The sequence below is a fragment of the Pseudorasbora parva genome, chromosome 15 (assembly GCF_024679245.1).
Source record: "Pseudorasbora parva isolate DD20220531a chromosome 15, ASM2467924v1, whole genome shotgun sequence".
Lineage (NCBI taxonomy): Eukaryota > Metazoa > Chordata > Actinopteri > Cypriniformes > Gobionidae > Pseudorasbora > Pseudorasbora parva.
Genome location: NC_090186.1, coordinates 7172543 through 7197649, shown reverse-complemented (window position 1 = coordinate 7197649; position 25107 = coordinate 7172543). Strand labels below are relative to the sequence as shown.

The 25107-nt window shown below is 37.4% G+C and overlaps 1 protein-coding gene across 8 annotated transcripts in view; it reads left to right on the top strand.

Annotated features, from left to right (window-relative positions):
* fryl (furry homolog, like) overlaps positions 1-25107 on the top strand; it is a 109914-nt gene that overhangs the window by 45137 nt on the left and 39670 nt on the right. For 5 of the 8 annotated variants that reach the window (XM_067416932.1, XM_067416927.1, XM_067416926.1 and 2 more), the window contains 18 exons: positions 5390-5604; positions 9799-9852; positions 12164-12303; positions 12497-12593; positions 12759-12838; positions 13380-13460; positions 14224-14392; positions 15611-15703; positions 16465-16563; positions 18152-18253; positions 19661-19705; positions 21624-21727; positions 21934-22042; positions 22207-22293; positions 23056-23227; positions 23692-23824; positions 23938-24045; positions 24795-25032. In XM_067416932.1, the coding sequence (XP_067273033.1) occupies positions 5485-5604; positions 9799-9852; positions 12164-12303; positions 12497-12593; positions 12759-12838; positions 13380-13460; positions 14224-14392; positions 15611-15703; positions 16465-16563; positions 18152-18253; positions 19661-19705; positions 21624-21727; positions 21934-22042; positions 22207-22293; positions 23056-23227; positions 23692-23824; positions 23938-24045; positions 24795-25032 (2031 nt within the window). In that variant the 5' untranslated portion in view covers positions 5390-5484. The remainder of the gene's footprint in view (positions 1-5389; positions 5605-9798; positions 9853-12163; positions 12304-12496; positions 12594-12758; positions 12839-13379; positions 13461-14223; positions 14393-15610; positions 15704-16464; positions 16564-18151; positions 18254-19660; positions 19706-21623; positions 21728-21933; positions 22043-22206; positions 22294-23055; positions 23228-23691; positions 23825-23937; positions 24046-24794; positions 25033-25107) is intronic. The other 3 variants (XM_067416928.1, XM_067416933.1, XM_067416931.1) reach the window with 1 other exon arrangement.

Genomic DNA, 25107 nt, shown 5'->3' with positions numbered 1-25107 from the left:
TTTCGAGACCAGTGATAGCTTCTGTCTGTGCTGGGCTTTTAACTAGCGGAGTATAATGCAGATGATGATGTCATTCAGGTTATTTGATCTCCGTGTGTGATCGGCCTAGTCTCTTTTAGACAGACCGCAGAAATCATACTTATCCCCATGTGTGTGTGACTGTTTGCATCTCACTTAACTAATTAAAGTAATATTTGCATGGGACTAGCTTAGGTACATTTTGTGCTCTGCAGACCAGACATACAACTCCCAGATACCTACCAATTTAGTTTTGAATTGTCTGTTTTTCTTTTTGAGCAAGTTACCTACTATCTTTGGATAATGATCCCAAAATTTCCACAATGTGTTTAATTAATTGTGAAATTATTTTAATTGTGAAAACTAAAAATACAACAAACAAAAAAAAGGGGGAATGTGCTTTTTCTAAGTTTTCTTTCATCTAAAATTTTAAGTCCGCTCTATTTTGATCTTGTGAGCCCATCGCTCTTCTGTTTTTCAAATTTATTAGCATTATTATTAAATTATATTAAATATTTTGTATTTTTTTAAACACAAGACAAATATAGGAATTACTTTAAATGAATTGGTCTGAAATAATGCAGTCACTTTTATCCTGATTAGGGCTGGGACAACGCGTCGACGTCATCGATGACGTCGACGCAAAAAATACGTCGACGCAAAATATGCGCGTCGATTCGTCAGACTCAAAATAAAGATGGCGGCGCCGGAGAGTAGTAGCAACCATAGATGTACATAATAAAGTATATTATGTAATTAAGTATATTATTTATTATGTATATCTATGGTAGCAACACGAGTGGCTTCTCAGACTTTCAGAAGTGCAAGGCTTGCGGGTTGGCCACAGTCTATGGGGTTGGCGCGCGGTGCGCACGGATCACAGGCATGCGCGCACGCGTTTTGTTGTCACGGCTACATAAACAAATTTCTGCACACAGGAAGACAGATGTTTTGGTAATATTTCACAAAATGTTATCACAAAACAAAAACAAACGTTTGCATCAAGTGAAAGCATCGGACACATTGGCTGCGTTACCTACATAATAAGCTGTTTTAAATTTAAAATGTTCAATGTCTAATCGCGCTGATGTGACCGAGGGTATCCATCCTCTAAGTGAGCAGTTTCATCCCAGGACTATTCCGGTTTTAAACGGAATATTGGCGCCCATAATGCACTCTACATGTAACTTTTTTTCACTGTAATGCTTCGGATGCGCGTGGCGTTTCTGTTGCGTGATCAGCCACGGGGCTGCGTGGCGTTTTCTCTGCCTTTGCACACTAGAAGCGTGTCTGACGCGGCGCTGCTGCTGCTATTGATGCGGAGGGAAGCCCTATTCCTAATTTTAAACATAAATAGCCTACTGATACAGCAAAGAAAACGTCGGGAGTAGTCACATATCCATGGTATTGACGGCAAAATAGGCTACAGAATATTTCGTTTTGTATTGACAGTTGCAATATTTCAAAATGGATAATTGACGTTTTTTATTATTACAATTAGGCCTATATCTGCATTTATGTAAACCTACAGACTTTCAAACATGAAAATGTAATTTAATAATATGTATTCATGTCAAAATGATATATAAACATCTTTTTCTATTCTATTTTGCCTGGAGACGCTCCCAACACACGTGAAAAATAGGCGCTCTTCTATTTCCAGCATGCACGCGTTTTCCGCGCGTCACAGTCAGTGTGCAAACTCCAACCTGTTAACATGGGAGCCGAAACAAAAACGGACACGCCACGCAGCCGAGACGCTCTTGTATAGTCTTACTTTGGAATTTTAAGAGCAATAAACATATATTGCAATGTTAAGGAATTCGTTTTTTCATTCAGATAATTAAATCAACATGTATAAATTGCTATTAGGCAATTAATGGGGAGATAATCGGTAATCGAATCGAATCGTAGCCGAATCGGACAGGAAAAATTAATCGTTAGATTAATCGATGCATCGAAAAAATAATCGCTAGATTAATCGTTTAAAAAATAATCGTTTATCCCAGCCCTAATCCTGATCTATCACAAATGACATTGCATGTTATTGATGTAATATTTATTGATCTGAAAATGCTTCTTATGCATCTTCTTTTTCTCCTTCAAAGAAACAGTTGAGCCGAAAATCAATCATAAGGATTAATGTATTAAAGGTCTCTATATTTCTATATTTCCTTCCCAGCAGAGGTCCGGACAGTACTTTTTTTTTTTTTTTTACCGTTATGCATTTTCATTGGGGCAGTTGTAGTACTTTGTAAAAGAAAGAAAAAATCCTATACTCAAAAATAGTCATCAAAGATGTTAATTATGTGCCCCCAAGAGCCAAAGATAATATTTCCTTGGGACTGAGAAAACATACTGAGAGTGCAGGGCTTACCACCTAAGAAAAGTATGTAACATTATATATCTTGCACAATGTAATAAAGTACTAAAAACAAAAAACGTACAATCTAATAATCAAAACTCTCAAGAGGACAACACAAAATTAACTAGTGATTTCAAAAATATATATATCTTCCCTTGCCATCTCAAAATTATTTTCCAAATTATAACATTGAGTATGTGTTTACATGCTCCCCCTCATAATGCCATTTATAATGTGATTTTGGCAATATTGCGATTACATTTTACCTTAAGTAAACACAATACAATTATCAAACTAATTTGATTAAAGTGTGCATGTGCACGGACGTACGTGGATACTGTGTGTTGTTCACACAACTTCATGAACGAACTCATTACATTATTCTGAAGTGTTCTCTTTTCCATATCACTAAACTCTGTGAACACAACTCGAAAGAACTCTACAGCATTGCCGTGTGATGTGAGTAAATTAAAACAATGGCCCGAACCATGCATACTGTATAACCATACTTATTAGCGACTAGTAAGAATCATGTAAATTGTACATAAACTGGAGTGAAGAGTTACGCTCGTTCTGCAATTTTTATAACCTTACTCTGATTATTAGAAAATAATCACTATTTGTGCACATATAGTCGTTGTTAATTATAAAATGCTTTTAATATCCTGATTAATAAAGCTAAATGTCTGGGAAAAATCAACGTCTAAAGGCACACCATGTTAACGTATCTCAAACCTGGCTTAGCTGAACTGTTGGAGTCATCTGTATGGCAGGTAAAAAAATATTGTAATTGCTGCATTCTCATTTTCTGTAGTGTTTTAGCAAAGGTTATTTTGCTGCTCATCGTTTTTCTGCTTCTGTTGTTAAAATAACCTCATCATCTAGAGAGAGAGAGAGAGAGAGAGAGAGAGAGAGAGAGAGAGAGAGAGAGAGAGAGAGAGAGAGAGAGAGAGAGAGAGAGAGAGAGAGAGAGAGAGAATGGAAGAGAGAAGCAATGCGCACAGAGCAGAATGAAGTGCATTTGATTCTAGACAAAAATATTACAGGATGAAACGGCAAAAGATCATTACCATTAAATTATCCTGAGCGCTTGTGGTGTGTGTACCGCTCTGTTATTTTGACGCGCTGCTCACTTTAAACTGTAGAAAAGGTAAAATGCCACGATTATGTCCCATGGTCCGGACGGAACCAAGGTGGGTCTGCCGTTTGAATACAGCTGAAATAGACCCAAGTCAGGTTAGACGCTGTATTTAATTTAACAGAGATGAAAATGAGGCTTTGAGGGATAAACGTACAGTCTTTACAAAGGCATGCATAAAGGGCCCGGGTAATGTCATTTTTTAAATAGTTTTATGTTGTTTTTGGACCTTTAGAGAACGCAATACACAATCAGATGACTACTTCGAAACTCCTGAAGTGTTTCAAGAAAAGTGTGCCAACGGTCCGTGGACGTGGCGTTTGAGGCTGAGAGTAGGGGCGCATCTCATTCAGTTTCCTAGCTCCCGAGCTCGTGAATCAGTATATCGTGAACACAAATTCGTGTATTGGTAAGGACAGTAAAGCACTCTATAATAACTCTAAAAACAAAGTCTATGGATAAGTCCTAATATAATCTCATCCGAATGGTTGTTGAGGCAGTATTTGCAGTGCGAATGCACTCAGTGCCCAGCTGTGTGAGTTCACATGCAGTTAGGGAATCATGTCTTGTGTAGCTCAGAGTATCAGAATGTCCTAGCAAATAACAAACAGACTCCTGTGTGAAAGCATTCCATGTGACTCTCAGCCTCACTCTGAGGTACAAATGTGTGCTATGGGGTCAGCAATGCAGCCCAGTGTGTCACAAATTATCTGGCGTATCCACCAGAGGAATGAAGAGAGAGAGAAACTGAGAGAGACTTGCATTTTTCCTCCTCACTTCTTTTGCTCATTCTTTCTGCATCACTGAGTGGAAAAGTACAAACAATGTTAGAGGGCCTGCCAGCAGGCCTGATGGCCAATCAGAAGTGGACCTGGGGACCCTGCTATGCCACCGGCCAATGAAAGCTGGCAGTGTGACATCATAGGGATGGGGAGGCGTTGCTAAAGAGGCAACAAAGAGGGAGTGTTTGTACATAGACAAACAAACATACAAACAGCTCTCGGGAGTTGTGCGTGTGTCTGTCTTTCATCCCCCGAGTGTGTGAATGTTTGTGTTTTATTATTGAGATGTGGGAGTTGCTAGGTGTGACCCTGTATTCTCCTCTGAAAAACTCATTACATTTCACAGGGATTTTTTTCTATTCATCCTCCTATTATTGTTTGAACTTCTCTCACCTCGTCGTGGTTTCTCCAGCAACCTGTGGGAAGCGAGGGCTGGGATTTCCTGAGCGTGCTTGACATGTGATGCACACACACACACACACACACACGTTGGTTTATGTGGTTTATGGTGACTCTCCATAGGCGTAATGGTTTTTATACCGTACAAACCGTATTTTCTATCCCCTTACACTGCCCCTACCCCTAAACCTACCCATCACAGGAAACATTCTGCATTTTTACTTTCTCAAAAAAACATCATTAGTATGTTTTTAAAGCTATTTGAAATATGAGGACGTTTGAAATGTCCTCATAAACCACATTTATAGTGTAATACCCATGTAGTTATACAAATTTGTGTCATAAACCACATAAACAGGCACACACACACACACACACACACACACACACACACACACACACACACACACACACACACACTGTTTTTTCCCAGTCTTTCTGCAGTCATGGCTGGATGTGCATTAATCCACAGGTGCTGGTTGCAATAGTTACCAATTTATTTTTAAGGGGAAGTTGTCACCATGCACCATCACTTTCAATCTTTAATGCACCAGTAACTGCTTTGTCTTTTATGCCAAATTGAATGACATTTTCTCTTCATATTTGCAATGGCAATTTCAGCTCAAACACTTATATTATGCATTCAAAATGTTTCATAATGCTAAATAACTGTCTCCTTCCTGACAGCCTCTGTCCCTGTAAGCAACAGCAGTGTGAGTAGGCGAGGAGCATCCCCCTCGGCCCCGCCCAGCTGGGAGAAGCGTAGCCTCCACCCCGCCACCATGTCCAGCATCACCATCGACCCCGAGCTCAAGCCCGGGGAGTTTGTCATCAAGAGCCTTTTCGCGGAGTTCGCTGTGCTCGCCGAGAAGAAGATCGAGGTGGTCATGGCTGAACCGCTGGTCAGTACAACCCACAAATTAATAACTCAAGCTGAACATTTAATAAAAAATAATAATTATCTAGCCAATATTAAAATGCAGTGCTAAACATAAAACTGTATCGTGATTTTGCTTTTGGGTCCAGTAAAAATCTTACTTTCATACTGACCTGTTCTTTGCAGCACTTCTGCACTGATAATGGCCAAATCACTGTTAAATCACTTGGATGATGTATAATGATCGTAGATAATATTTTATGAACCATTATACACTAGTTCAGAAGTTTGCGGTCAGTGTGATTTTATTTAAAGAATGTAAATTGCCCCATTATGGATTTTTTTTAAATTACCTTTCGTGTAGTGTGTAACATAGTTCTAAGTGGATGAAAACATCCTGCAAAGTTTTTTTTTTCATCTGAGTCAATTAAACAAATTGTTGTTTAAATGAATCCCAAGCTGTTTCGTTGGGACTTCAAGACAAAACATTAACCCGTTGCCCGTCCACTTATTGCGCGTGCATTGTGTTCAATTTTATGTAAGTCTCTGGCTAACTCACTTTATTACTGTCTTAAGGAAATACTTCTGCTCATCAGCTGTAGGCCCCTGTTACCTCAAACTGAGTCTATTAATGCAGATGCAGGTCGTCTGTCGTTCTTACTACTTTGTGTAAAGATAAAGGATAGAGCAAGATTTGTTTTGCAAACTTTGTTGCATCAGTAATTAATGTTAGTCCACTGTTATTAATACAGTTCACACACACACACACACACACACACACACACACACACACACACACACACACACACACACACACACACACACACGTCTGGTTCACTATCTTTTTGGGGACTCTCTATAGACGTAATGGTTTTTATACTGTACATTCTCTCCTCTTACACTGCCCCTGCCCCTAAACCTACCCATCACACACACACACACACACACACACTGCCCCTGCCCCTAAACCTACCCATAACAGGAAACATTCTGCATTTTTACTTTCTCAAAAAAACTCATCCTGTATGATTTATAAGCATTTTGAAAGGCAGGAACCGCTGGCTGGTCCCCATATAGGTGATCTCAGGTTTTACTGTCCACACAATGTAATATAAACAAGTACACACACACACACACACAGGTTTGTTGATGGACATGCTCTTGTTAATGCTGATGGTGAGGAATTACATTTGAAACATCTCATAATGTAGCTCAAACTGGGTTGCATCACTGAGAAATGTCCTGCTCAAGTCCATGAGATTGAGGTTGAGGTTGAAAAACTAATTCTTCATTACTTTCTTTTACAGTGTGTAGAATCACTGAGCTTTAGGAAGCCTCCACACAGAGCTCTAGTTTGGTTATGGTAATAAATGTTTATTTCTGAAATATGCGCTGTACACGGTAGACCAATCACAAAAGACTGGGCCATCTGACCAATCAGAGCAGAGTAACTTGTGGAAAGGAGAGGTTTAGAGAAACGGATTCATCTATCGAGTCGTTTGAGAATCATTGAACATTATGTGCAATAAGTAAATAAAAAACACTTTTTAACTGTTGATGCATGTTAAACCTGTTGTATAAGACTTTAAAACTAAATTAGGAAACATAATAGGGACACTTTATATAAATTAATTCTATTTATCTATTTTTACAAAAGAGTTATATTTCAAATGAATGCTGTTCTTTTGAATTTTATATTAATCAAATAATCCTGAAAAAAATATATAGGAAATTAAACAGCACAGCTGTGTTTAACATTGATGATAATAATAAATGTTTCTTGAGTAGCAAATTAGCATATTACAATGATATCTGAATTGGTCATGTGACATTGAAGACTGGAGTAATAGTGCTGCCAATTCAGCTTCAGTGCTGAAAATAAAAATGTAATCATGTTTTACTTTTGGGTCCAGTAAAAACCAGGGCCCCAAAAAACAGGGCAAGTAAAAACCCAGACCAGCAGAAAGAAATTAATTTTTCAAATAAATTAATACTTTCATTCAACAAGGACGCATTAAATTTATAAAGTGAAAGTAAAGTCATCTATAATGTTGCAAAAAAACTATTTTTAAATAAATGCTGGTCTTTTGAACTTTCTGTTCATCCAAGAATCCAGAAAAAGTTTCCACAAAAATATTAATCAGCACAACGGTTTTCTGCATTTAATACTATTAAGAATTGTTTCTTTAAAACCAAATCATCTAAGGATAATGTGTCACTGACTCTGGAGTAATGATGCTGAAAATTCAGCTTTGCCGTCACAGGAATAAATGACTTAAAAATATTATCAAATATAGACAGTTATTTAAAATTTTAGTAAAATTTCACAATATTACTGTTTTACTGTACATTTTTATCAAATAAATGCAGCCTTGTTGAGCATAGAAGACTTATTTCAAAATCTTAGCCCCTTCACATTGTGGTGTGACAAGTTGTGTTACTTGTTACTCAGCGATCGAGTGAAAGTTCAGTTGTTTGAACATGAGCACAAGCATGTTGGTTTATTTAGAGGGAAAAAAGAGAGGCTGTTGTGTGCCGTTTCAAACTTGTGGCTCAACAGAACACACACACAGACACACGTTCTCATGTATTCCCAGAAACAGAAGCAGAGGTTTGGATTCTTGGAAGGCTGTTATGTTGGATTCTTCTCAGAGCCCCCTGTGCTGAAACACGCACACACACACACACACACACACACACACACACACACACACACACACACACACACACACACACACACACACACACAGTTTCTCTCCAGACTTGTCCTTAAACACTTCCTCTCTCTTTGCTCCTCTCTCTCATTGTGTGTTTACTCAGTGGTAGATTGAGCTCTCTCAGTTTACTCAGCAAGAGTTTAAACTGGTAATGACTGCATCTAGCATCTGCAGAGAGGAGCAGCCTTATAAAACGGCTCTCTGTCTTTGTTTGAACTTATCCTCGTAGTAAAGTAATCCAGATAACAGAGCATTCAAAATAACCAGGAGTTCTTGTCATTTTACAGACGGTGTTAACTACAAAACATACATTTACTTTAATAACATAATGGCGTCCACAAATGAATAACTATTTTAGGCTACACTTTATTTGTAGGTGTCATTGTAACAGTGTAATTATATACTTAAGTACTAAGTAATATTAATTACCTACATGTACTTAATATAGGGTTAGGGTTTGGTTTAGGGTTAGTTGCATGTAATTATGAATAATTTACTGTTATTAATATGTAAGTACATGTAACAAGGACACTGTAAAAGAGTGTTACCCTATTTTACTCTTTCACTGAACTATGTTGACCTGTTCTTTGCAGTTATTCTGCGCTGAAAAGGGCCAAATCACGGTTAAATCATTTGTATGATGTATAATCAAAGTCTCTAATATTTTATGAATCTGTATATGCTACAGGTCAATGGTTTTAAATAGGTTTATATTAAATTAATTGTATTTATCTTTGTTACAAAAGAGTTTGGTAACACTTTATTTTAAATTTCAGTTATTAACTATTAACTAGTTGCTTACTAGCATGCATATTACTAGGATATTGGCTGTTTATTAGTACTTATAAAGCACATATTAATGCCTTATTCTGCATGTCCTTATTCTACATCCCTTAATCCCACCCAATACCTAAACTTAAATGCTACAAAAACTACCTTACTGACTATTAATAAGCAGTAAATTAGGAGTTTATTGAGGCAAAAGTCGTAGTTAATAGTGAATGTGTGTTCCCCATACTGAAGTGTTACTAAGAGTTTTTGTTCTTTTGAACTTTATATTCATCATATAAACCTGAAAAAAATCCATGAGTATTAAGCAGCACAACTGTGTTCAACATTGATAATAGTAATAAATGTTTCTTGAGCAACAAATTAGCATATTAAAATGATATCTGAAGGATCATGTGACACTAAAGACTGGCGTAATGGTGCTGACAATTCAGCTTTTCCATCACAGGAGTAGCATTATAAAATGTGAGCCAGATCGGGTTCTAGAGAGAGATGAGAAGTGTGTTATGGGGTTGGTAATAAATCTGTCTGTTTCTCTTTCTATACAATATGATGTCACATTCATTCACTTGTAACTTTTAAAATAATTCATTTTATTTTTTAGTGTTTTACTTTTTTGCTATTTCAATTTCAGTGCATCCCTACTTTTTAAACAGTTTGAAGATCCATCTTTCATTCATTAATTTTCACTGCGTATATCTTTGTTCTTTCAGGAGAAACCCCTTTCCCGCTCACTGCAAAGAGGAGAAGATGCACAATTTGATCAGGTTAGTATCCGTGTGTGTCCTGTTTCAAGTTTGATTAGTATATTGTGAAGTATGTAGCCCTCTCCTATCCTCTTGGCTTTTCAGTCCTCCTCTCACTCTTTCTCCCGCTCTCCATCACTCATTTCTGATTAGCACAGAACTTTTAACAGCAGAGCTGCAGCAAAGTGCTTTGTTTAGCAAAACGCAAAGCAAATGAGACATCATCCTGCAATGGATCCAGTCAGTGCCATTAGGCCTGTGTGTGAGAAAGAATGAGCCAGTGAGAATGTGCTCTGTATGCAGAAAACCACAGCAATATGTGTCTGTGTGTCTCTATACTTTACAGTGAACAGAGTTTTGGTGTGTGTGTGTGTGTGTGTGTTCTCGCTGGACGTTGCCAGGAGCAGAATCGCTGTGTCATCCGCAGCAGTAGATCAGCACAGGCTGCTTGGGAGTGTGTGCGTATGTGAATATTTCAGTTCAGGGTGTTGGAGTGTGTCTGCCAAGAGCCATGAGGGCCAGGAGAGCAGTTACATAACTCTCCTTAACCACATACATCATCCTGTCCCACACACACGCACTCACCTGATGCAGGCCGCATATGCAGCGGGGTCTGAAAGTCTGGGATTCTAAATCAAATTTGTACCTCAGACTTTGAAGCATTTTGCACAAAGAAACAGTATGACGTAAATTGAATAAGATGTATTTGAGGTTCTGCACTAATTTAAGTCAATAATGAAATTAGTGAATTTGGGAGCATGTGACTCACTCTTTACAAAGGGTTAGATGTTCTTTCTTCCCTTGAAACCCAAAATGTGCTTTGGATCACCAGGTTTGATGTTTTGCTTGTGATATTCTTCATTTGTGATTTGCTAGACGTCTGCTTAACTGTTATTTTAGTATTACTTGTATACTATATTATAGTTTAAATGTATATTTTCAATTATTTTTCTTGTTTTTGTAATTTTAATACTTATTGAATTAGTTGTATTCAAATTTTCTTTTTTTTCATCTAGTATTTATGTTTGATCTCTTTATTTAAATGAATGAAAGCAGTTTTAGTTAAGAATAACAAATGCTTCTAAATTAATATAATGTTTATTTTTAAAACAGTTGTGTGGAGTTCATGCAGCTCGGGTACATGAAGTAAATACTACATTATGAAATCCATGTTGATTTTTTCATTTAACTGTTTTATAATGTTGTTATTATGATAAAACATGGAAAATGAAAAATGTATAGCAAAATGTAAAATAAAGCTATTTCATTTGTGATCTCAGACTTTTGGATCCCGATGTACCTCCAAACATCTCACATTAACAAGCACACTTTTTCACTCACTCTGCACATTTTTTCCTATATCGCTAGCACGCACACACTGATTTGACTATTGGATTTGGCTTTGCTTAGTCTCGGGAACTGCGTGTTCAGTCAGTGACGTGTTGTGACTGCAGAGAGATCAGCTCTGCTGAATCACACCACAGTGAACTATACCATCCCTCACACACTCATCAGCATACACACATCTACTCTACACCGTGTGTGTGTGTGTGTGTGTGTGTGTGTGTGTGTGTGTGTGTCTCATGATGCTTGGTGCTGGGTTACTGCAGTGAAAGGTTGAGTAACCACTGGATGTATCATCCTACACCCATCCCGCCCTCACAATAGGACAGATCAATACCTGACTGCACTCAAAGTGCTGCCATATCTCTTCCTTCTCTTCCTTTTTCACCCATTTGTATACTGTTCTCAGTTTAGATTTTCCTCTCTAATCAACTTATTTGCTTTTAGTCAATGAATGGCTTTTGCAATCAGGCCTTCTCCTGCAAATAACTTATTTCAAAGGTAGACAAAATGTTTGTACATTTTAATTGGGGAAACATTTTTCTTAAAATAACATGCACTGCTGAATCATGCACGACAACCACACAGCCAGTTATTATTTCATTCAATTATTTTTGTTTATTATTGTGGCGTACATCCGAGTGAAATGGATTCAGATCTGAAAGTGAGCATGTAGTCGATTTGTAAGAAAGGCTCTGGTTTAAGTGAACTAAATGATTGGTGAAGCCTGGTATACATCACCATTATGAAGATTGCATTATGATATTTTGATATACTGGCAATAAATATTACAAGGTAAAAAAAAAAGTTGAAATGTCACAAATGATTCATCCATACACACAAGATCAGTAAACATTTAAAAAAGTGTGTTTTTTCCCCCAGTTTTCTTTTTCTTTTCATGCTGACATGGATAGGCCAATTTTGATTTAATCTTTAATCCACTTGAATAGTGTGTTATTAAGCTGCATATTGTGTTTGTATGTTACAGTTAATAAGCTCTATGAGCTCCATAGCAGAACACTGTTTGCCTTCGCTGTTGCGGACGTTGTTTGACTGGTACAGAAGACAGAGCGGGACAGAAGACGAGTCGTACGAGTACAGACCTCGCTCCAGCACCAAGTCCAAAGGGTGGGGAGACACAATTATAGATCTTCAGCATCATGTGTTTCTCTTTTCTCCCGGCTGTCTCTGTTTTTATCTTCTCTTCAGCAAAAGCTTCGACAGCTGCAGATGATGTGTTTCTTTCTTGTGATTTTTTTATTTGGAGTTAATGATGTGTTGTTATTCTAATTTGTGAATCCTGCTCTTTTAATCTCTCCAGAGATGAACAGCATCGGGATAAAGACTACCTACTGGAGCGAAGGGACTTAGCCATAGACTTCATTTTTTGTTTAGTTTCAGTGGAAGTTTTGAAACAGGTGAGGTTTGTGCATTTCATTGCTTAGGTGTGGTGTCTTTTAAGTCAGAGATAGGTGTGTTGTGGCATTGACGTGCATAGACTTGCTAACAGAATATCAGGGATCCTGAAGAAAAACAGTGACCCTTACATCATAGAGTTGATGTTAATGAAATATTTTCTGTAGATTCCCCTTCATCCTGTGCCAGACGCCTTAGTACAAGAAGTCCTTAACCTGGCATTCAAGCACTTTAAACACAAAGAGGGGTGAGTGCACAAACGCAAACACATTATTCTATGCAAATTCTACAGGTGTACTCTGGACAAATGCAAACCTGATGACAGATGCAAAGTAAACTACCTAGAATTACATTGCCTCATGTATGCAGTCATTTTGTATGTATATACACGCCGCAAAAAAAGTCTCTGCATTTATTTGATCAATAATACTGAAATAGTATTACAATTGAATGTAACTTTTAATATTTTAAAATGTAAATTATTCCTGTGATAGTAAAGATGAATTTCCAGCATAAAATGCTGATTTAATGCTCAAGAAACATTTCTTATAATTATCAGTGTTGAAAACAGTTCAAAAGAACAGCATTTATTTGAAATAGAAATATTTTGTAACATTATACATTTATTTTAATGTCAGTTTTGATCAATTTAATGCATCCTTTCTTAATTAAAGTAGAATTTTGTTTCAGAAAATGAAACTATTACTGAGTCTACACATGTTTTTGTACTAAATAGAAATACGAATGAAGATTTTCTTTGATGGTGGTTGTGACGGTTTGTTCAACAGGTACTCAGGCCCCAACACTGGTAATGTACACATCATCGCTGACCTGTACGCTGAGGTCATCGGAGTCCTCGCCCAATCCAAGTGAGTCCATCCCAAAACCGCACTGAGCTTACAGTATACCTTCTGTGGTCTGTTGCACATTTGAAATATTCTCTAAGCAATTTGACAAATATGTTGATTGAGTCCAGTCTTATGTGTGGTCTAAAAGCTGGATGAAGTTGATGCTAGCTAGCACATCTATTCAGATGTCCATCAGAGTTAACAAAGCCCTCAGACCGCTCTTATTCCAACTCGCCTTGAGCTGAATACAGAGCCATCAATGATTTGCACAGTCTTTGGACACTTTTACTGTTATTGTAATTCTCCTCGGCACACGTTAAGACTCCCTCACAGTTACATGAAACTGTCAGTTTAAGCTGTGATGTAATTTAGCCCTGCACTGTAATAGTCTGGGCCTGAAATTGATTTACCATAGTGCTCAACACTCCCCTTCCGTTCATGATTTCCTATGCGGAGCCACTTTGCCCTGAGGATGATGTTTAAAGCGGCCGTTTTACATAATATGATAAAGGCATGGCATGATGCACTGCTGTCCATGCTTGTTTGGATCCAGACAGTTTTCATTGCTATTACATATTTTTTCCTTAAGGGAAACTTGAAATCTTAAACTTGAAAAAAAAAAACAATAATAGGACTTATCTTTATTCATCCTTTTGCTACACATATTTATTGAGCACTTGATTGAAATTTGATGCTGCATTTTCATGATTGGTTGTTTGAATTGACTGGATGAGGTAGGGAATTTGTTAAATAAGAATGATTAATTATTTTTGTGTGTGTGCAGGTTCCAGGCAGTGCGCAAGAAGTTCATCACAGAGCTGAAGGAACTGAGGCTGAAAGAGCAAAGTCCTCATGTGGTGCAGAGCATCATCAGCCTCATCATGGGCATGAAGTTCTTCAGAGTCAAAATGTACCCCGTTGAGGACTTTGAGGCTTCGTTCCAGTACATGCAGGTCAGGCCGCATGCATACAAACACAACATGTACTGTGCAATCTTGTGGTGTTTTGATGAGCTGATTTATCCACTGGAAGGGTCTTTAAATGGTTACTTCCCTTAAAAAATATTTTGTTATTTACTTGCCTGCATGTCGTTGAGCAAGACTTTTCAAAACACAATGAAGATATTTTATGGGTGATGGAAAGATTTAAATAGAGATTTCTGTCACTCACGATGCAGCCAAAAACTTTGACACTTAAAAAATCCAAGTCTCCTGAAGAGACAAAATTACTTTATATGATGACCAGATTTCTTCCAGGTTTGTATTCACGTATAAACATTGATAAACAGAAATGTAAATATCTTCTTTTGCGTTTCAAAGATGAATGAAAGTCTTGGTTCAGAAGAACATAGTAACTTATGACAGGTTTTTTTTATTCTTTAGGTGAACTAACCTAGCCTACTAACCTACTAACTTTCGTTTTGGACAAGAGATGTTTTAGTGTTATATTGTACTTCATGGGAATAGAGAACACATATATGTAGATTTAAATTTTACACAATGTCATTAAAAAAAAAATCCTTGACCTTTTCAACACTTAATTAAAACAACCTCATAAATTTATATTTAGTTAATTGTAGTAAAGAATATTTTTAATATAAAAATGTAACATTTAGCTGTTTCTCCAAAACTTGCATGATATTGCTAACAGGCTTGCTTAAATTGACTTTCAGGCCCTAATTTGTTTTGTAAAAAGTGCCACATCATCACTGTGTTTTGGGGGTCAATACATTTTGAGTCACATCTCTTCTCCTGTCAGTCAGACAGTACTTCTTTTGTTTTATTTGCGAGCTCTCTGTAGTCATGCCTCATAAAATCTCTTGAGTAACAGTCTCAGTATTTTTCTCTGCCTTTGCCAACAGGACTGTGTGGTGCTATTTCTTTACATTTACCAGTTATAGGCTGCAGTGAAATACTGCATTCAATATGTGTGCATTTAACAAGCACCATAATCCAGAGATTTTAATTGAGCCAATGCTGTATTTTATGGTAGACCTCATATTTATCCAACCACCGTGTTTGAATGTGCAAGCCTTACGAAGGGTTTAATAGTGGTGCATCCTTTTCAGTTGCTAAAATTGTACATTTACAATTTCTCTTGAATGTGTAGTATGAAGGTTTGCATTAATTAGATTAAATGTTTTGTTTTGTGTGTCTGTGTTGGTGAGGCAGGAATGTGCTCAGTATTTCCTGGAGGTGAAGGATAAAGATATCAAACATGCACTGGCTGGCCTGTTTGTTGAGATCCTCATCCCTGTAGCTGCTGTAAGTATCGCAGAGCTCTCCATTTGTTAAAAAAATATCACCTATACTTATGCAAAAATCAGTCTTATGAGCTCGATTTCATATGCATGTTTCAGAAATGTAATGCATTCAGGCTAAATTGCCATATTGCTACACCAACTCTGATTCTAATTAGTGTAATTTCACAATAAGGCAACACAGAAAGTCGAACATTACACAACTTTCCATTAATTTAAATCAGAATATGTTTGCGTGATCTGTAAACACTCCTCTCCGGTCCCATTCTGGGTTTTCCATTTCCTTTATAGGAACATAAAATATATGGACAGAAATATATAAAAGTTATAAATAAATGAAAGTTCATGTTGTGTTTAAACCCTAATATTGAGCCAGTTATATGTTGTCTGGAGTGTTATCAGTGATCTCAGAGTTAATCGTGGCTTTTAAAAAACCTGCACCTCGTCTCTTGGCAAAATCAAGACTATTTTTGCTTGACACCAATCACATACTCGTTTCAAATACAGATTAGTCCTTTGAATCATTTCATTTGTATACATATCATCTGACAGAGGCTTGGTGACTCTTCTGCAGAGTTCATGATGGTGCATGTCTTGTCAAGTGGTTTGAGGTGGCGCTTGTGGGAGTTGCTATAGAAACCCAATTGAAATGTATTTCGTTTTGCATTGACAAGATGAATAACTCTTGAGTGATTTGTGTGCTGTTGCGAGCGGGTGTAACTCAGTATGTGGACTCATATGTTTGTGCTTTTGTGTTTTTGGAAGGCGGTGAAGAATGAAGTGAATGTGCCCTGCCTGAAGAACTTTGTGGAGATGCTCTACCAGACGACCTTTGACCTCAGCTCAAGAAAGAAGCACTCACTGGTACAGTCCTTTTCTGCTTTGATACATACTTTCCCACAATCCTCTGTTGACTAGAACATTCTGCCACCCAGAAGGCATTCATTCTTCTATGGATCACAAAAGGACAAGTTTAACTTATCTATTGTACATCCTTTTCCATGCAGTAGCAAAGCTCTGACGTTTCAAAAAGCACCATAAAACTATCATTAAAGTGGCCCATAAGAGTTTAGCGTTTGTATTTTAAACTCTTTTAAGTCCACTCAATCCTAGGTATTGAGTTAGAAATAATTGTTATTTACTGTAAATCTGTCCCAGTTCTCAATATGAAATGCATGTGAGAAGTAGCAATGTCTGATTTGTGAATGAATCATTTGATCCAATTCACAATTTATTCATGAATCTGATATCGCTGCTACTGCTTTAAAAAAATTAATGAACATCTAATGGAGAACTAGGGTGGATATTGGTGAAATAAAGACTCTTTAGAAGACTTCCATAGTGCTTGTCACATGAGACCGGTTTATGTTACTTTAATGGTGCTTTTGCTTCTTTCTAGGGCTGCAACTAATGATTATTTTGATACTCAACTAATCTGTTGATTATTTTTCGATTAATCGGATGAATAATCTAAAAATTACTATACATTAAAAGTTTTTTAATCCATTATTTTAAACATTGTTATTCCACATCCTGCCCAGTGCTTTCCTCCAAACATGCAGCGTCAAATTTCAATCAAGTGCTCAGCAAATATGTGTAGCAAAACGAAACACCACATAACCGGTTGAATAAACATATTTAATCAGTATTTTATTCTTGTTCTACTGCTCTTAGTCCGTTTGTTGTGCTTATGGCCATTGGCGCTTGAACACTGAAGTTTAACAAGACACTTGTTGTCAGAATATGCAAAAAGGAAATACAGGTGGGGACTTTCTAACATGATTTACAGATAAGGATATAACTATGAAATGAAAGTTAGGTGCTGAGGAAAACATGTCAAAGGCATTAAACAGTGCACACATCTGATAAAGCACGATAGGGCAAGACATGGTAAATGCTTATAATTTTGTTTGAAGCTCTTATAAATGTAAAGCATTCTTATTTTCCAAGCAACTTGGATCATGTACCTTTCTCACAGCAGTTCACTCTGTGTCCGTAACTGATTTTGCTTAGTTGTTGCACCTCTACATCTTTCATTTTTCTTGTTCTGTACCTTTAATACAGATAAACACTTTTGTTTTAATGTTTGGTAAGGGTCAGGAAGGTATTTTAATGTCTTTGAAAGAGGTCTCTTGTGCTCACCAAGGCTGTATTTATTTGATTAAAAGTGCAGTAAAACAGTAATACTGTGAAATGTTATTAACATTTAAAATAAATGTAATTGATGTTTGTAAAGGCAAAGCTGAATTGTCAGCATCATTACTCCAGTCTCCAGTGTCTTATGATCCTTCGGAAATCATTCTAATATGAAAATTTGCTGCTAAAAAAACATGTCTTATTGCTGTTTGTAACATTATAAATGTATTTAATGTCCGGTTTGATACTGCATCCTTGCTAAATAAAAATATGAATTTATTTGCTTTTACTTAAAGACGTTATTTTCTCCATCCAGGCATTGTATCCCTTGGTCACATGTCTGCTGTGTGTCAGTCAGAAGCAGTTCTTCCTCAATAATTGGCACATCTTCCTTCAGAACTGCCTGTCCCACCTAAAGGTAATGTTTTCTAATAGTAGCATGAATACAGTTTTTGCTTTAGCTTAGTGACATCCTGTGAGTAAACTACTGCAGCTGAGAGTTTCACACAGATTGCACCATGGAAATATAGATGAAAAGTAGCTTTACTGCTAGTTACTAGTCTTACTAAATGTATAGTAGGTATAGGTATATCTTACATTACTATCACATTTTGATTGGGTGCTGCAAAACAAAACAAAACAAAAAGCCCACAAAATGTGCTGTTGATGTGGGTTTGTTCAGTTACATAATTTTGGGAGAAAGGTGTGGCGTTAGTTGATTTTTGTAAAATGTCTCTTCCTTACCCGTGTCATCCAGTCTTTCTCAATCATATCTCAGAAACATGTATGTTTGTGCTTGTCCTCATTCTTCTTCAATTGTCTCTGGTTCATCTACCAGGATGTGATCATTTTTGGTTTCCTAACTCCCTTTCCACAATGATTGAGTTTCCCTCCAATCTATGCAACTTTATCATGTGAATCTTGAGGAATGATCCGTGATGCTTTGATTTGGTGGTGGTGATTTTTATGAATGAGCGATGTTGTGTGATGTGAAGTTAAATCTTCTCCTCACTTCCCGTGAATCTTGATCAGGACTGGATCCGAATCGGACTGTAGTGTGAATCTTACTCCTTATCCACTTTAGACTGCTTCTTACACTTCATGCGTACATGTCGTGTGAATGAGTCAGGATCAGAAGTTTTCCTCAGTGGTCTGGTGTAATGTCTTTAGTCTATTGAGCCCAGGTTTATTGGGTTTGTAGTCTCAGTGGTCTATAATTCCTCTCCTGATTGATCCATGGATTGCCTTTACAGTTCTGCTTGTTTGTCTGGTTCCCTGTCTGTTCTAACCCTGCTGTAGTTTGTCTTCCCTGACCAACAGACTTTAGTCTGAGTGGACCCCATATTTTATTTGAAGCATTGTTTTCATTCACATACAAAGTCTACTCTGAATAAAGTCTTCAAAATCACCCTTGCTCGTAATCATCTATTTGCGCACACTAATCCTGCTTCCCTTTTTTTTCTTTGATTTATTTCAGTCCTTCTGTTTGTCTTCTCACCCATCTCAAACTCATCAGCACATCACCCATATAAATTAAAACTAAAATGATCTTCCTAGAAGCTTTTGTCTAATGGGACATTTTCATTCCTTCGGGAAGTAAAGATAAATGTTGGAATACTTGTGTTGATTCTGTAGAGAATCTGACACTGAAGTATTAAATCCCATGGACCCTACACTTTGTTTTGCATGTTGTTGTAGCACAAAGCTTTGTTTTGTTTTTAAGTTTGTTTCTTGTTCTTTTTCTAACCTGCATGTCTTCCCCACCACCATCACCCCATGTCCTTTGTCATCATTTTTGTTTCCCCTGCACGTTTATTGGCTCCAGATGCCGTCAAACAACAGCATCCGTAAGCAGATTGAGACCCTACAGGTGAGTTACCATGGCTACCCAAAAGGAATCTAGCCCCGCCTCTGAGAGGTCACGTGACTGACCTGTATTCCACATGGGCTTTGTGAGATTTCTGGCTTTCGCCTGTCCATAAAGGAAATCATGCAAAATATTTCATTACAACTTCATTACCGTCCTGCCTTCCTCAAGAATTCATATAGGAAAACCACCCAGTTCAGGGAGTAATTGATGGAAATATAGACTTTATAGCATCTGTGGTCACCATTACGGGCGTGATGGGTGTTTTATCTGAGGCAGCAGCAGTTATGACCAAAATTCACTTGCTACTCTTCAACCAAAGCGAATATAAAACATACTTCACTTACCTGTGCCAAAAAAATATCTATGTCATAGAACTATGCATTTTCAACAACAAAAAGTGAACACACAAATTATTATTACATACAATTATATGTCAGTTATTAAAGTGAGTATGACTTTCTACTCTAAGAGCCCTATCATACACCCGGTGCAATGCCAGGCGCGACACAAGTGATTTTTGCTAGTTTCAGCACGACGCAGTTATCATTTTCACATCAAACTTCACATTGTTTAAATAGGAAATGCATTCGCCCCCATCTGTTCGCTCATAGTCGTGGCGGTCTGAAAACGAGGTGTGTTCAGGCGCATTGTTGGCGCATTGCTATTTTGAGGAGCTTCAATCGGCTGCACTATTAACCATCAAAAACCTGGTTTTAATTAGCGACTGCTTTACTGCTTTTAAAGGGAATGGGAGATGAGACACACACATGACTCATTAAGAGATAAAGTGCTACCCTTTTTGACTATACATCAGGTGAACCAACCGTTTTTTATATCGTTAAACTAGCAAAAGTAGATTCCAACGCAATAGATTCCCTATGAGCGCCTGCACCATGTGCTCAGATTGTTAAAATAGGACTTAAGGGTGTTACTGTAGCTTGCGAGGGGACTAGGTTCAAAACTCAACCTCAATTTTTGTTTTACTGTAGCAGAGTTTGACAGCGATCACTATGCACTTCTGGAAGATTATAGAAAAGGCTCTAATGTTGACTATCAGTTTTGAAAAGCCCTGATGCTGCTGATCTTCATCTGTAGAACTTTGAAGAGTTTACATGTGTGTTGCATTTACAGTGGGGGTTTACATGAACAAAAATTTTAATTGTATGTCATTAGGCCAGACATAATTCTATTTCTGTCGATGAAAGACACTATTTGAGTGTGCTCATTTCTCATATATTATATTAGCTGCAAACGTTGTCATATTGTTTGAACCTTGTCATATTGAACCTTGTTAGCTGCAAATCATATTGCCCTTTATGGTGAGTGTTGGTCGTGTGTGTGTGTGTGTGTGTGTGTGTGTGTGTGTGTGTGTGTGTGTGTGTGTGTGTGTGTGTGTGTGTGTGTGTGTGAGAGAGAGAGAGAGAGAGAGAGAGAGAACGCAAGAGAGAGTGTAGCGAAAAGAGTGAGAGACAACTGCATAGTCAGTGACTCGATTTGGATGAGCCGTGATGTATTAATCACAGGTTCATGTGCAGAGTTTTTATGAATCCCTCTTTCAATATCCATTGCTTCTGCTGAACAACTGATTTATGAGTCATCTCACTGTAATCAATGCTTTTAAAGCAGAAATTACAGCTCTCGTTGGCTTGTAAATGGAGCCCAGTGCGTCATATTCCTTATTAGCTTGTCATGAGCAGCAAGTGGAATATTGATCACCCATCATGATACAGATGAAGCAGCAGCTTTTTATGAATGAATCTGGCATATATTCTGGGTTGGATTAATTTATGAGTTGTTGTCTTTAGTGGTCATCGTGTACTTTTGATCATTCTTTTTTTTTCTATGGCTCATGCCATGATGTCTTGTTGTCCAAGGGTTGTGAGCATATGCCTGAATGTTTTTGTGCCCTTCTTTCTAGAACAAAGACCCCAAAATGTCTCGTGTAGCACTGGAGTCTCTGTACCGGCTGCTCTGGGTTTACATCATCAGGATCAAGTGCGAGAGCAACACAACCACACAGAGGTGGGTCACACGATCCTTACACAATCATATAGATTTACAAAAATCACAAATCTGTGCCAAATTCAAACGCACACTCAAAAACATAAAACACTTAATCACAGACAAACCATTATTGGAAGTGGTAAACCTTTTTACAGATATACAATATACTTTTAGGACATTTTTATATACATATAACATCTTACGTGATCTCTTTTCCCTCACAGTCGTCTCCTCAGTATTGTAACAGCACTTTTCCCGAAGGGCTCCCGCAGCGTGGTGCCCAGGGACACACCTCTCAACATCTTTGTTAAGATCATTCAGTTTATCGCTCAGGTAAAAATCCATTTTTCTTATTTTTCTTAGTCTTAGTTATATCCTGATGTCCCATACCCCTTCTGTATCTATCCACCTTCCCACCTACTCTCACAAATTTTCTTTTTTTTGTTGTGGCTTTTATAAGTGACTTTTATGTGTTGTTTTTTTCCTCCTCTCTGAAGGAAAGGCTGGACTTTGCTATGAAAGAGATCATCTATGACCTGCTGTGTGTGGGCAAATCTCACAAGACTTTCACCATTAATCCAGAGGTGTGTGAAGACACAGTACACACATACTCACATACATACATTTTTTAAATTTTTATTTTATAGTTCTAGTACATTAAAATGAATTAATAGAATATGAACTAACAATACATTTTTTATTTTTTACAGCATTTAACAATCATGGTTGATGTTTGTTTTTAAATGTTGTGCTATTCATTATAAGGTGATATTAATACACTACCGTTACATGTATAATGTAATAACAAAAAAATGCACAATTGCAAGCAACTAAAACTAAATTCCCATATAAAGTGCATGTTGTTCATTCGTATTTAATTATTTATTAATTATAATACATTCATATTTAATTCTACTTTAAAATAATGTATAACCATTAATTCATACTGGTTTAACTAATTTAATTATTAATGACATAATTATGGCCGATATTAAACAAAATTTATGTTAATCTGTATAAATAAGTCAATAGTAAAACACTAAGAACTAAAGTAATTAACTTAAAAGCTACAAGTGAATTCAATAATTACATCATAAAAAATAAAATAAAAGTATATTCATTTTGAGATTTATTAAAGATTACATTTAACAGTGTTATAAATTATTTGTGTTTTTTAACTGAGTATTAAATGACAGCAAATGTAATTATAAAATGTATTGCCAAATGTTATGTTGAAAACCACAAAAAAAAATAGTTTGGTTGTCCCTCTGCCTGTAGTGATGGATGGATAAAAATATAAATACAAAAACTAATTATCCCTCTCATTCTCTTTGTCTCTCTCTTAGAGGATGAATATTGGTCTTCGGGCCTTCCTGGTGATAGCTGACAGCCTACAACAGAAAGACGGCGAGCCGCCCATGCCCACTACAGGCGTCATCTTACCCTCAGGCAATACACTGCGGGTCAAAAAGATCTTCCTCAACACCACCCTCACAGACGAGGAAGCCAAAGTCATTGGTACAGTCCCTTACTGTTCCTTACACAGCTCTCCAAAAAGACGATGTTCATGAGTACAACCTACCCTAAAGCATTTGGTTAAATTGGATTAGGTGCTTTTAATGAAATTGTGATTCCTTGAGCATGAGCTGTCCTCATTAAGTTTTCAACATAAATGAAGCTGTGACTGCCTGCCAAGTCATTTTTGTGTTTTAAGAAAGTTTAAAATATTTTAGAGGTGCAGTTGTGGTCCATTCATCTGCAGTCTGAATTTCCCCATATACCTGAGATTGACTTTTTATTTTTAATAGTTTGTTCTGCCTTTCCAATGAAATGCATTGCATGTTTACCCAATACTTCAGATGGTGGTGTGTTTATCTGGCCTCGTTGTTTAGAGGTTGAGGAAATACTTCTGTTTGTAGACCATTGCAACATTTTCTGGGTGTCAATTAAACTGTTCTCTTTCTGCGTGTTTCTCTTTCTAGGTATGTCTCTGTATTATCCTCAAGTTAGAAAGGCCTTGGATAACATCCTCAGGCACCTGGATAAGGAGGTGGGACGATCCATGAGCATGACCAACGTTCAGATGTCCAACAAAGAGCCAGAGGACATGATCACGTAAGATTCTTGATATTTTATTGACTTTAACCTTAATTAGAACTGTATGAAAATAAACTGTGGTGTTTACCTGGCTTTTATTGTGTTTAATACATGTGTGTGTTCTGCTTTAGTGGGGAGCGTAAACCGAAGATTGATCTGTTCCGGACATGTGTTGCTGCCATTCCCAGACTAATCCCAGACGGCATGAGCAGACAGGATCTCATCGAGCTTCTGGCCAAGTAATGACCTGTGACCCTCACGTCAACACTCATTCATCACCGCAAGAAAACTCCAGCCATTTCCTAATTCACTGTTTTTGTTAAAGAACAGTTACTTTTATCCCTATACTTACTGATCATTAACTTCAGCAGAAATATCTTGACTAGAATTTCATGATTTGATTCTGATTCACAAGCTTTCAATAGCCTTGTGTTAGCATTCTAACATGTAGCGCTTCGACTTCTGACTCGTGAACCGATTCTGTCCCCCTCTCTCTCCCTTCGCTTTCTGTCAGTTCTCTGAACTGTTCAATTATTACATTATATGCCTGCACATGCTCTACACTTTCGCACATTTGCATATTTCCAAAAATGCTTGGGCTTACAGGCTGCCATTGAATGCTAATTGTCTAAAACGCAACATTTTAGAATGAGGGTTATCAAAACAGATTAACTGAAATGTCTGGTCATACAAAATGTTAAGTTATTTAGGGGTATGAGTAAAAAGCAGACATTAAGGTTTCAGAAAAGTACCCAACCATATAGACTAATGTGTCATTTCCGTATATTCATGACTACAACAACCGCAATCTGAGTCAGACTTCCTGTTGTCTGTCATAATAGCATGTAGTCAGAACCTGTTACCCACTTGAGCTCTCTGCGGTTCTAGTGATGCATGATGCTGTTGTGTATGAAGATGATGATGTATATCGCTTATTTACTGCATTTTGTAAACAATGACTCTTTCTTTCTCCCACCCGTCCGTCCAGACTGACCATTCATATGGATGAGGAGCTGCGTGGTCTGGCGTTCACCACTCTGCAGGCTCTGATGGTGGACTTTCCGGACTGGAGAGAGGATGTGTTGTCTGGTTTTGTGTATTTCATTGTGAGGGAGGTGACTGACGTTCACCCCACACTACTGGACAACGCTGTCAAGATGCTTCTGCAGCTCATCATACAGTGGAGACAGGCGGTACAGAGCAGCAACCGCAGCCATGAATCACAGGTGCAGTCATACAACAGAATTAAGTTTTGATATAATATAACATTCAAAAGTTTGGGGTCAGTACATTTCTTTGGG